This window comes from Lactuca serriola, chromosome 7 (genome assembly GCF_051521515.1).
Source record: "Lactuca serriola cultivar US96UC23 chromosome 7, Lser_US96UC23_V15, whole genome shotgun sequence".
In the NCBI taxonomy this organism is placed as follows: domain Eukaryota; kingdom Viridiplantae; phylum Streptophyta; class Magnoliopsida; order Asterales; family Asteraceae; genus Lactuca; species Lactuca serriola.
This window is the reverse complement of record NC_136414.1, coordinates 195,496,901-195,509,686: the sequence shown is the minus strand read 5'-3', so window position 1 is coordinate 195,509,686 and position 12,786 is coordinate 195,496,901. Positions and strand designations below refer to the sequence as shown.

The following is a 12,786-nucleotide window of genomic DNA, read 5'->3' as shown; positions in this document are numbered from 1 at the left end:
TGGTCGGAGCAGTTCTGACCTTAGAAAGCAGTTTGAGCGGTTGCATGGCATGGACTCGCCGAGTCCGATGAACAGACTCGGCGAGTAGCTTGAAGATTAACTGGGACTCGTCGAGTTGTTCTTCAGACTCGGCGAGTTGAGTCGGGGTGGCCCCGCGATTCGTCCAGGAGGAACTCGTCGAGTCAAGGGGGATACTCGACGTGTAGAAAGGGAATCTTAGAGAATCGGTGAGTCAAGGGCGAGTGGACTCAGAGTTGTTGAACTCGGCGAGTCTTGGGGTGACTCGGCGAGTTAGATCGCGGATTGAGTGAAGTTCTGAGTATGGGGACTCGGCGAGTCATAGGGTTGACTCGGCGAGTAGGGTCAGTTAGGGGTTGACTTTGACCTTGTCTTTGACCAAGGATTGACCAGTGGTTCCAGGGGTATTTTGGTAATTGTTGTTTATTGTTTGAGTTCAGTGCATTGGTGGCTGTCCAGAGGTGGAGATCGTATCAGTGATCGGAGCAGCTTGAGCTATCTGTTCAGTCGGCAGTTTCGAGGTGAGTTATCCTCACTATATCGCTAGGGTTTATGGCACCAAGGCCGACCCTTTTATCGGATGGAAATCCGGGTGGTTGTCATTACATGTTATGGGCCGGAAGGCATTGCTATGTGGACCGGAAGGTCATGGCCTGGAAAGGCGTATGTATGCATTTAGTATGTTGACTGATTCGTAGGGTAATGTTATGCTAGTGACCGGCTAGACCGGTATCTTGTTTAGAGTAATGCTATGATATGTGATCTGTTGATCGATTGTTGTCTGTGAACTGCTATATGATTATGTGATATGATTGCTAGATCTGGGGTGTGACCCGATATGTAGAGTCGTTCTATGATTTGTTATGTTATGTATGCATTTTATGCTATGGGCCGGAAGGCAATATGTTATGGGTCGGAAGGCAATATGTTATGGGTCGGAAGGCAATATGTTGTGTTGTGGACCGGAAGGTCGGCGTGGGTAGGACCGGAAGGTTTACCCAGCAGGGACGGAAGTCCCCTGAGACACATGGACCGGAAGGTCGTGGCCTGGAAGGGCGTATATGTGGTTGGTATTTTGGGGGTATCTCACTAAGCTTTCGGGCTTACAGTTGTGGTTTTATGTTTCAGGTTCTCAAGAGTCTGTGGCAAGGCAAAGGCGTGATCGTACCGTTCCTCGCGTTGATGTTTTATGATATGAACCTGGGAAAATACTCTGTTAAATAATGTATTGAAAACCTTTTGTAACAACGTTATTAAAATGAGTGGTTTTTGAAAAGTTTTAATTGTTTTGAAATTTTGGACGTTACATTAAGTTTACAAATATTTTGCAAAAAAACCCTTAAGATTATAAACATATAAAATATAAATATATATTCAAAATTTGATAAAACTAAATAGTTTTCTACTGAAACATATTTTTAGCTTTACATACGGTGACTTTTATATCTGTTTGATATAAACTTTTTATATTTAAATTTTAAAAAAGTTACCTAGTTTTAAAAAAATTTGAATATATTTATTAATTAATACTTCAACTTTTCAAAACAAAATTAAAAAACATTTGTTAGTTAATAATTAATTATGTTAAAATAGTTAATATGAACAATATGGTATCAAGTACATTCAATTAATTTTTCTAAAAGGTAAATAAAAATATTTTATATGTTTAAAAGGTTTGTATTTCAGAAATACTAACATATCATATTTTTTATATGTTTAAATACATAATAATATTATCATATTTTTTTATAAAAATAAAATAAACATTTTAAACATCAAAAATAAATATAAACATTTTAAACATATAAAATATAAATATATTTTTCTAATTTATTATATAAATATATTTATTTTTATAAAAAAAATATGATAGTTTATTATTTCTGAAATACAAACCTTTTAAACATATAAAATATTTTTATTTTTCTTTTAAAAAAATTAATTGAATGTAACTAATGTCATATTATTATTAGCTAACAGGCGTTTTTTAATGTTGCTTTGAAAAGTTTAAATACTAATTAATAAATATTTAAATTTTGATAAAACTAGGTAACTTTTTAAAATTTAAATATAAAAACTTTATATCGAAAAAATATAAAATTTACCGTACATAAAGCTAAAAATATGTTTCAGTAGAAAACTATTTAGTTTTATAAAATTTTGAATATATATTTATATTTTATATGTTTATAATCTTAAGAGTTTTTTTGCAAAATATTTGTAAACTTAAGGGTTTTTTCGCAAAAGATAATTCATAGTAACCTGGAAACCTGCTATTGCAGGTAACAATGGCAAAACCGACAAAAAAATGACAAGTTTGCGGTATAAACGAACCAAAAATCTGTCAAAGGATAAAACCGACATTTTCTGCCAAATCTAAGGTTTTTTATGATATTATGGGAAATTTTCATCTGTTGGATTGGTGTTTGTGGTGTGTTCCAGCTTTCTCTACATATAATATCTAATTGCTTTTGTTGTGCTAGTGTTTTGCTAGCCTCATTCCTATTTTAATAATATACATCATTCTGAAAGAAATAATATATATCATCGGTGCTCTCTAATTTTAAACTCTATAATTAAAATTTAAGAAGCTTAATTACTAGCTCCTACACTTCCCAAATCTCATATTCAAGAACAAGAAAATTCTTAACCTCACATTACACATTTAATTTCTTTATAACTTGTTATCAATATTATCATTATAATTACTTTCGTATAACCATGATGAATCGTGAATAAGAAAAGAATCATTTATTCTTTTTTCAAAGAAAAAGAATGATGTTTATAGTCCACAACTACATGATGTTATCGATAATAATAGGTAGATGTTCATACTACACCTACAACTTGAAAGGAATACTTATATCGAAAAACCAATTAATGTTAAGCTTAGAAAAAAATGATGTGAAATGTAAGTAAGATAAAATTAGATTCTTTAATTCAATGTTGTAAAAATCATTAGATGGTATTAAGTCGGTCTACGAGTGACTAGAGTTTAGCCGTTCTAGTCGTGGATTAGTGGGCGACTTCGGCGACTAATCGGAGACCCTAAATTGTAATCATTTAACATTTAATAAAATAAATATGACTAATAGCATAACCAATAAGTAAATACTACTAATATTATGAAAAAAAAATAAGCTAATATGACTAATACAACATCAATCATTCAAATAGTTACTATTAAGATAGAACTTCTTCAAGATGTTAAATATTTATCAGCTTTGACAATTTTAGTAGTTGTCTATTCATAAAGTTAATCTCTAGGTGCCTCCTAGACGGTCGTGTACCGCATAAGGATTAATCGGAAATTAATTGGGACCAGTAGTCTTGTTTACATTTTTAAAACTTTGTTTTGATTTATTGCATGTTTATGAAAAATAACTTCGATAATAAGTTATCCAAGTCACCAACATGATAAAATTACATGATAATATTTAAAACAAGTATCGTATTGAGCAATTACACTCGCATAAATCGTTGATGATCGATATATTATAAGTTTATAACCCAAATCAATCAATTATAAGTAAATGAGTTAAAATTCTCACGTTTCTCTTAGTGGCCCTTTTATTAACCTACCTTACATCAATTTTAGAAGGGAAAAAAAAGTTATTTGAATCCTATTATTTTGTTTTACTCCATGAGCCTAATTCAAACAGCAAGAAGCTGCTCCACATTCATGGGAATCATATATTGTTGCGATCCACTATACAGAATGTCCGTAAACATGCTGGAAACTGCTTCTGTAGGATGATAAAGATCCCAAAACACATGGCTTCTTCTGTTCAAGCAATAACTCGATAAGGGAATGCACGGCACATCCGCATTTAGCTTCCCTAGCCCGCAACAAGCCTTTTTTATCTCCGTAAACCCTAAAATCATACATGCATCGTTATATTGTAGCAAAAAGTTATTGTTTTTTATATTGTAGCAAAAAGGTAGAGGTGTAGACTTGCATGACTCAAATATACTATTATGGTCAAAGTCGGTTAAGAAAAGCCCGGTTCGTTTCCGGTCAAATCCTGACACATGAATACTGACCTCAGCAAAATAGACCCGCCCATATTCCGACCGGACTTTTTTTGCTAAGGACCGGCTACAACTTTGACAATAAAGGTCAAATAATGGGTTCAAAACTTATATATAGTACCATAAGTTTCGGGCTCCTGAAACAGGTTGACCATGACATTATATATATCAAAGTAAGCATAGTTCATGTCCAATTCAGATTTCATCTCTTGTAACATCGTTTTCAGCCCATCATTGTACTTCACCGACCAGTAATTTAGCCCTACATTGCAACCACCAGTTTTGTTTTGCTTTCTTTGAATTGGAGAACAACCTATTGCCCCAACTCCGGTCACCAAAACTTTTCGTGCACCCAATTCATATAACATCTGTGTTCAATACACTTTCAGTTAAACCAAAAGGGTCAATTAGCCTTAACATATTTTACCAAAATTTGGTACCTTTAGTAGACCTTTGAAGGTGGACACCATAAGATCGAAATATTGTTGTGGAGTGTATTTGATAGAGACTGTGGAACTCGTCTTAAAGTAGGCAAAAATATCGTTGCTTCCAATAACAATGGCGAATAAGGATTTTGATAGGTGCACCTGGGCTCCAGATGGTCCGAGTCGTCTGACCAGATGGTCATTGACCAATGAGAAGTATTCTACTTGTTGAGTAAATGAAATCGATTGTTTCTGTTATTATACATATAAAATAAATTACGTTAATCAATCAATCACAAAGCGGGGATAGCTCAGTTGGGAGAGCGTCAGACTGAAGATCTGAAGGTCACGTGTTCGATCCACGTTCACCGCATTTGCTATTTTTTTCATTTTTTGTCAACGTGTTCTTACAAATTTTTCGCCGGTGCTGTTCAGGATTCCACATCCTCCAGATGCAAAGCTGACTCCGGTGATCGGAAGTGTAGCATCTCCGATCAATGATAAATATGGTGGCGATGTTGGTAACCCCATCTTTTTCGCTGCAAGAATCAAGATACAGTTACAATATTACTATACATTTACTGCATATAATCAATGAAGAAGTGACCAAATAAACCCCATGTACCAAGAAAATCAGCAGCATTCATTCCGTTTGAGAATCTGCCGGTGGGTTTTCCGTCGACAAAATCAATGCCGTTGTGAGGGAAATCAGCTTTGGCGATTGAAAGTGGCAGGTGGTTATTGTTTCCGACGTCCACCAACGAGTCCCCGAACATGTAAACCGCCGGTGCAGCTGCCTGAGCTTTACATACACTGATTCTTAACCCAATAAACACCAGAAAACACACCAAGAATGCCGTCACTTCGCCGTTGACGGAAGTAGCAGCAACCATGGTGTGTTAATTTGTGCTTGGAAAAGTGGGAGAGTGTGGTGGGGTTTATAAACGAGGTCAAGAGTCGGCGGCGTCAACGATCGGAAGGTTCATAACGTGATCCCATGATTGAGTGTGCGTGCAGGCTCTCGGTTTGTGGTATGGGTGGTGCAACGGTGTAAACCGTATACTTAGGGATAATATTTTTTAATTTGGTATACATTCTAAAAATCTATTATGATATTGCGTAATTAATTATATACAATAGCTATTTTGATTTGTTAAAAAAACTCAATCATACGGGTAATTGAAATTGTAAATATATGATATAGTTTTACCCTTTTAGTGATATTTAATTGGATTTGTTAAAAGGTAATATAATTTAATCATTCTATAATTTAATGATTAGATATGAATAGTTTTTTTTATCTATTCATGCTAAAATTAAAAATATATTCTTAAGCATGTTTGGTCGGCAGGAATGGAATGAAATTCGAGGGAAAAAGATTCTAATTCCCCTTAAATTTATGTGTTTGGTTCAACTTTATAGACCAAATTCCTTTATATGAGGGAAAATACTTTCCTTCAACTAAATGGAATGAATTCCTTACTAACAAGGAAAGTTAACAATTATCATTATACCCACGTATATAACCCTATCTCATATATACAACCTCTTCGTCAAAATCAGTAGACAAACCTCGTTTCATCAAAAGCAGCCTCTACTACGATTCTTCCGCCATGTAAGTGAATTGTTGTTGCCTCAATCTCAATCTCGCAATCTCTCATGCTCTTAATTTACTATCAAAATTGTTGGTTTCTTAAAATCGATTCATCTTCTTGTTTATCGATATTTTCCTAGTTATCTCAGCCTCGTCTCTTGAAAACTGATTTCTCTTCCTATTCGTCAATTTCTGTTAGTTGAATGCTTGTTAAAACAGTTTTTGTTGTCTACATTCTGCCAAAATCGATGGTTTCTTAAAATCGTTGTTTATGTTTATTGAATGCTTATTAAAATCGATTTTTTAAAATCGTTGTTACTAGAATGGAATTCTGTCAATTTCTATTAATTGATTGATTGTTAAAATCGATTTATCTTCCTGTTTGTCAATCTCTTTTTTATTTCACAACAGCATTGTGAAAATTGAGTGTGTTGTTTTAGTTATACATATATGAGTGTTACTACTGGTGAATTGTCTTTTGCGAAAACATAAAAGGTGTGTGAAATCTCAACTTCCTGTTTGTTATTAGTTTACTATTGAATGATTGGTAAGAAAATTATGCTGTTGTTTATTGACATGAAAATGTGAAAGAAATAGCATGTAGAAGAATCTTGATGTAACGTCCCAAAAATTAGAGTAAAATTTTTCATTTTAAAACACAAATCCATAAATCCACAAGTTACCAAAACATTGTTTGCAAATCATAATAAGTCAAAATATCGAATCAGGGTATTAATCATCATAAACTACAGGATGATGTGTATAATCGCACATTCGTTTTTCCCTGCTCATTAGAAATACCTGAAACATTGAGATCCAAACTGTAAGCCAAAGCTTAGTAAGATTCCCAAAGTACCCCATAACACAAACAAATACATATACAATACAAACACGCATACAGGGTTTGTTGGTCCTTGACCTCAACCCAATCATATCGGGTTTGTTGGTTTACAACACGGAGCATTAAAACCTCAACCCAATCATCCAAGGTTTATTGGCACGTGGCCTCAACCCAACAATCCAGGTTTGTTGGCATCTGGCCTTAACCTCACCATACCGGATATGTTAACTTCCAGTCTCAACCCAACCATACCAAGTTTGTTGGCACGTGGCCTCAACCCAACCATCCATATGTCGACATATACACAAACAAAGCACACATGCAGCTATCATAGCAATCCTACATCATATATATATATATATATATATATATATATATATATATATGAATTCAATAAGTGGATTGGCCTTGGTGCCTTAGACCCATTGGCATAGTGAGAGAACTCACCTCTCAGCCCGAATAAAAGCTAAAATAAATCCCAGCTCCGAATAGCGGCTCTACTCGACACCTATTATTCAAAATATTGCCCAACTAAAATTAGTACCAAATTTCCCAAAACACCCTTTGGTCAAAATTGGTCAAACTCAACAAACCAGTCGAGTCGATCTGTAACACTCGGTTCCTGGTACGTATTTAAATTCAAGCAGTTTCATGTTTTGCCTTAGGACTCGGCGAGTTGGGGCCCGACTCGTTAAGTAGACTCGATTTTGACCGAGAGGTTTAGTGACCTACTCGACAAGTCGGGGGGACCGACTCGACGAGTAGAAGTTGTCTGCATGAAACCTTAATATTTAGGGTTTGCACCCTATTTAAACAACTTATCTCGTCCCAAACCAACCTCCATCGTCCCTCTCACTTCCAGAAGACCCTAACTCGAAACCCTAGCCTTGTTTGAGTGTTCTTAAGCCATTTTTGTGCATTTTTGGTGGTTGTGAAGCTTGAGAAGGAGGAAGGTGCTTGGGAGTTCAAGTTGAAGCTAGTAGATCCAGAGGTTGTGTTCCATTTCCAGCTTATTTGAGGTAAAAAAAGCTTCAACCTTGACTTTCCATTTGTTAGATCCTCTTTAGGGCTTAAATCTTGTCATTTTTGGGGAATTTCTATGTCACCTTCGGGTTTGGGGCATTATATAGAGGAATATGTAACGCCTCGTTCTAAAAGTAATTATTTATGGATTACCGAGATCAAGGGTAAGGGCGTTTCAGTCTTTATGGGCTTTGGGTTCATTCGAGAAGGTTTCGGGTCGGGGCGTGTTGCTAGAAGCATAAGGTTTCTCGCCACCTTTTCGTGGATATAAAGTCCGTCGGAAACGGACATAAATAAAGGAGTTATGACACTTTGAAGATAGTGTCAATAATGGTCCTTAAAGGAAATATTTGGAAAAGGGGTCCTAGGCATGCATGGAGTGCATGCGTGTAATTGGCTGGGTACGCCCAGCGTAAGCTAGGTTACGCCCAGCGTAGAGTGGTTAAATGAACTCGGGTGTTGGGGGCATACGCCCAGCGTATGTCCAGTGTCTATAAACCCTAATTTTAGGGCCAACCACTATATAAGGAACATTATGGTTCCAACCCTAGCCTCCATATCTGCCCTCCTACTCCCAGAAACCCTAAGTAGTCGTTTTCTTCCATTGTTGTGGATATTTGACCTTGGGGAGTTTGGTTTGGCAAAGGAGAGCCTAGGAGAAGAAAGAAGAAGTTGTCAAGGAAGAAGTTGGGTGGCTGGTGCCCGTAGATCTGGGAAGACATCATCTTCTGGAGCCCTTTTGAGGTATAAAGTCCCTTGCTTGACCTCTATTTTGTGTAGATCTTGGTGTTATGAAGTTTTGACACCATTTCTTGTCCCTAAAACCCCAAAGTGATGCATGATGCGAGTTGGTTGAGATTAGTTGTCCTTTCAGACCTTAGGAGAGGTCTTGAGTGAGAAAAATGAGGTCCCAATGGCTTTGATTGTCTCATGTGTGATGTAGGTGGGTCTTAATGGATTAAGACCTTGAGTTAAGAGCTTTATGGACGTCCCAAGTAATAAAGTTTGAGACTTTATGAATCCTAGGAATGTTTGGTCGATCGATCTGAAGTTTGGGCTTAAGAGCTTAAGCCAGTAAGAACTTATGAGGAATTTTAGTTCAGTGAGATTACACCCCACGTAAGTTGATGTACGCCCAGCGTAGTGGGTCAGTGTCCCGTTTCCAGTCCGCGAGAATTGAAGTACGCCCAGCGTACCAAGAGGGGTACGCCCAGCATACTCCCTCTGTTGGGTTTTCAATTTTGGGCCTCGAGTATTTGGGCTGTTTATGGACTAGTGGGCTTGGGCCGTGACTGCATATTATAGATGGAGTAATTTAGACCCAATAATTATTATGGACCTTGGATCTAGGCCCATTTGGTGAGGTGAGCCCAATTTAGTAAATTAGGTCAATATTGGGCTTTGCATGAGGATTTGGTTTTGGGTCTTGGCCCAATAAGAGGATGATGGACTTAATGAGTGTTGTGGGCCCTTGGCCTAGAATGTCAAGATGATTTCTAATGTGATGGTTTTCATATGATAGTGGGGATTTCCGGTGAGTCAGCGGTCAGAGATTTGTAGGATTTCGGCAGTTGCAAAGTGAGTTTTCCTCACTGTACTCAAGGGTCTAAGGCACCAAGGTTGGACCTTTGAATTGTTGTTAGAGCTTGTTATGTTATGTGATGATATGCTTGCTAGTATCCTGGTAGGTAGGATAGTGATATGAGGATATGCTTTATTAGCTTAGTATCCTAGAGAAATGGATAGTTGTATGATGGCTAGTTCTGTTGGATCAGCGCCCTGGTAGTTGCGTAGTGATTATCTATAGACCGATAGTTGGTCTTGCCTTATGTACGCTGGTAGGAGGTTACCTGCGGGTTATGTATGTTGAGTAGTAGCAGGCATATTCCATCCCAGTAGGATGATAGGGCCCTAGTGTGTTGGTTCTATAGAGTGTTATGTGGTTGCATGTTATGTGTACATGTCTGCTAGTGTAGATTGGCATTCCAACCCGATGGTTGTGGGCTAGGAGTATCCCATCTAGGTAGGATGATCGGACTCATAGTGGTTTGGCATTCCAACCCAATGGTTGAGGGGCCTGGGGTATTCCATCCCGAGGGATGATTGGACCCATAGTAGTAGTCGTTATTGCACGTATAGGAAGTGGGGCATTCCAACCCGATGGTTGTGGGCCAGGAGTATTCCATCCTGGTAGGATGATTGGACTCATAATATGTTGGCATTCCAACCCGATGGTTGAGGGGCCTGGGGTATTCCATGCTAAGGGATGATTGGACCCATAGTAGCTATTGTTGTATGTATAGGTGTTTGGGCATTCCAACCTAATGGTTGTGGGCCGAGAGTAGTCCATCCCGGTAGGATGATTGGGCTCGTGTTATGTAGGCATTCCAACTTGATGATTGAGGGCCGTGGGTATTCCAACTGGAAGGTTGATTGGACCTGTAGTATGTTGTTCTTTGCTGTATGCGTATGTTTATGTGTGTATGGGTACTTTGGGGGAACTCACTAAGCTTTCGGGCTTACAGTTGTGGTTTATTGTTTCAGGTCATTCAGGAGATCATGGTAAGGCAAAGGCGTGATCTTGCCGCTCCTCATGTTTTATGCTTTATGTGATATGGTTCTGGGGAAATAATATGATGTTTAAACTATTGTGAAAACAAGATGTATGAAAGTAATGGTTTTTTAATGAAATAAAATGTTTTAAATTGGTTGAAATTTTGGGTCGTTACAGAATAACTTCTAGGAGGGTTCTCATGGCATAAAGGTGCCAACTTTACTGCCATAAGAGCCCCATGCATCTTGAAGACTCCATTTTAGGGCCTTTTGAGCTAAATGGCCTATGCATGAATGTAAAGTTTGAAACTTTATGTACAATATGGACCCTAGGAGGTCTGATCTATGGTTTAAATGCTTTGAGACCCATTGAAATTTACTATATAGTTTTAGACAAAGAGGGACTCGACGAGTCGTTCATGGGAATCGACGAGTCGGGTCGTATTTCCCCATCAAATCCTTATGTTGATGGACCAGATACTAAGAATGATGAACACTCGGTTTTCTAGGCTCATTAGGGACCTGGAAATCATGGAACTCGGCGAGTGTCTGAGCGGACTCAGCGAGTTCAAGGAAATATCCCAATTACATGAAGACGGACTCGACGAGTTCAAGGAGAACTCAATGATTCATAGATTAAACACCTTCTTACGGATGAAGATGAACTCGACGAGTTCAAGGATGAACTCAGCGAGTCGGTTGAAGAAGGTCTCGATGTGTTGTTGAAGGCGAACTCGTCGAGCTCTTGCTAGACTCGACGAGTAGGGACGAAGTTGTAGCATTTCGTGGACATGGGGACTCGACAAGTTAATGGACCAACTCGGCGAGTCTAGTCAACCAGATGTTGATTTTGACCAAAGTTGACTTTGACCAAGGTTTTGACCTTGACTTTGAATTGGACCCTTGCTAAGGTTATGAGTATGAAATGGTAATTTGGAAAGATTGTTGAGTAGGGATTGAGGAGTTGAGAGGAGTTGATTTTTACACCGAGGACAGTGTAGACACTACACGACATCGAGGTGAGTTACCTTCTAGTAGGAGTGGGTCTAAGGCACCAAGGTCGGCCTACTAGTAGTTGATTATAGTTGAGATGATTGGATTTGTGATAATTTTTTGGTTTGCTACTGCCTGGTATGTTTATTTTCTAGCATGATATCTTATATGTGATAGTGGTAGTAGGAGGGGAATATTCCCCAAGTTCGGTTGTTAGGACCGAAGGGTAGGTCGGGCACCCCAAATATGCTTGACAGTATGATTATGTTATAATATGTGTGGTAGTAGTAGTAAGGAGTGAAATAGTCCCCGGAGTTCGGTTGTTAGGACCGCAGGGTAGGTCAGCACCCCAGAACTGCTTGACACGGGTAGCTCAGCACCCCAGAACTGCTTGACAGGGTAGGTCGGCACCCCAGAATTGCCCGACAATATGTATGATATGTGATTGTATGGAATGTGGTATGATGGGGGAACTCACTAAGCATCGTGCTTACAATTTTTAGTTTTGTTTCAGGTACCTCTTCATCGAAGAGGGAGGAACCAGCGCGGTAGCAGCGCATCACATACACACACTAGGTTCCGTATTTTGAGATTCATGGGATTGTACTCTGATTTTATTATTGTTCGATGTTATGATTTTGAGATATGTTTATTATGGTTTTATGGATTGATATGATATCGACAATGTGTTCAGTAAATTGTTTTATAAGTTAATTAAAACCGAAATTTTTGGACTCGAAATTTCGGATGTTACACGATCCAGCCTCGTACGCGGGGCGTACTCAAATGTTGAACAGAAAACAGGGCTTGACCGCGTATGCACGGCGTACCATCTGGTACGCCCAACGTACGTAGTTGGATGCTTTCCCAACTCATTAAGTGCTTAATACTTGAGCCCTTATGACCAAATTACAGATCCAAGTCCCAAATGTTGTCCTTGAGCATAAAGGTCCCAACCTTATGGTCTTACATGGCCATTAATTTCTTAACACTAAAAATCCCATCATCTTAAGCCATTAAGACAACCAAAATCATGTATGGGGAAGAACTAAGAGCCAAGATCATATTTTTATCACTCAAACTACCCTAAAACATCCAGAAGGATAACTCATTGGGTCTAGGGTAGCTCATACCCAAAGAGCCTAGAATATATGGCTAATAAGCATAAACTTTTAACATAACAAAATCTAGTGATAGGATCAACAAGTTCATAACTTTATACCTCAAAATGAAGGTTGGAGGTGAGGTGTTCCTGGATCTATTAGGTCTTACTCTTCTAAGTTGGTGCTTGTATTTTCTCCTTACTT

At 38.1% G+C, this 12,786-nt stretch overlaps 1 protein-coding gene and 1 non-coding gene across 2 annotated transcripts; one reads left to right on the top strand and one right to left on the bottom strand.

Annotated features, from left to right (window-relative positions):
• Positions 1-3,486: 3,486 nt before the first annotated feature.
• On the bottom strand, positions 3,487-5,398 carry LOC145064958 (GDSL esterase/lipase At5g55050-like). Its single transcript, XM_079012317.1, has 5 exons — positions 5,101-5,398; positions 4,887-5,014; positions 4,491-4,727; positions 4,172-4,418; positions 3,487-3,893 (listed from the first exon to the last, which is right to left on the bottom strand). The coding sequence occupies exons 1-5, from the start codon at positions 5,366-5,368 to the stop codon at positions 3,673-3,675; spliced, it is 1,101 nt and encodes a 366-aa protein (XP_078868443.1). The 5' UTR covers positions 5,369-5,398; the 3' UTR covers positions 3,487-3,672.
• TRNAF-GAA (transfer RNA phenylalanine (anticodon GAA)) lies at positions 4,776-4,848 on the top strand. The gene has a single exon. It is a non-coding gene; the product is annotated as a tRNA-Phe (tRNA).
• Positions 5,399-12,786: the final 7,388 nt, after the last annotated feature.

Coding starts and splice junctions, on each gene's coding strand:
- LOC145064958 (XM_079012317.1), bottom strand. CDS start 5,368: ATGGTTGCTGCTACTTCCGTCAACGGCGAAGTGACGGCATTCTTGGTG. Junction 4,728..4,886: donor ACAGCACCGGCGAAAAATTT/GTAAGAACACGT, acceptor GTATAATAACAG/AAACAATCGATTTCATTTAC. Junction 3,894..4,171: donor TCAGGAGCCCGAAACTTATG/GTACTATATATA, acceptor GTATGATTTTAG/GGTTTACGGAGATAAAAAAG.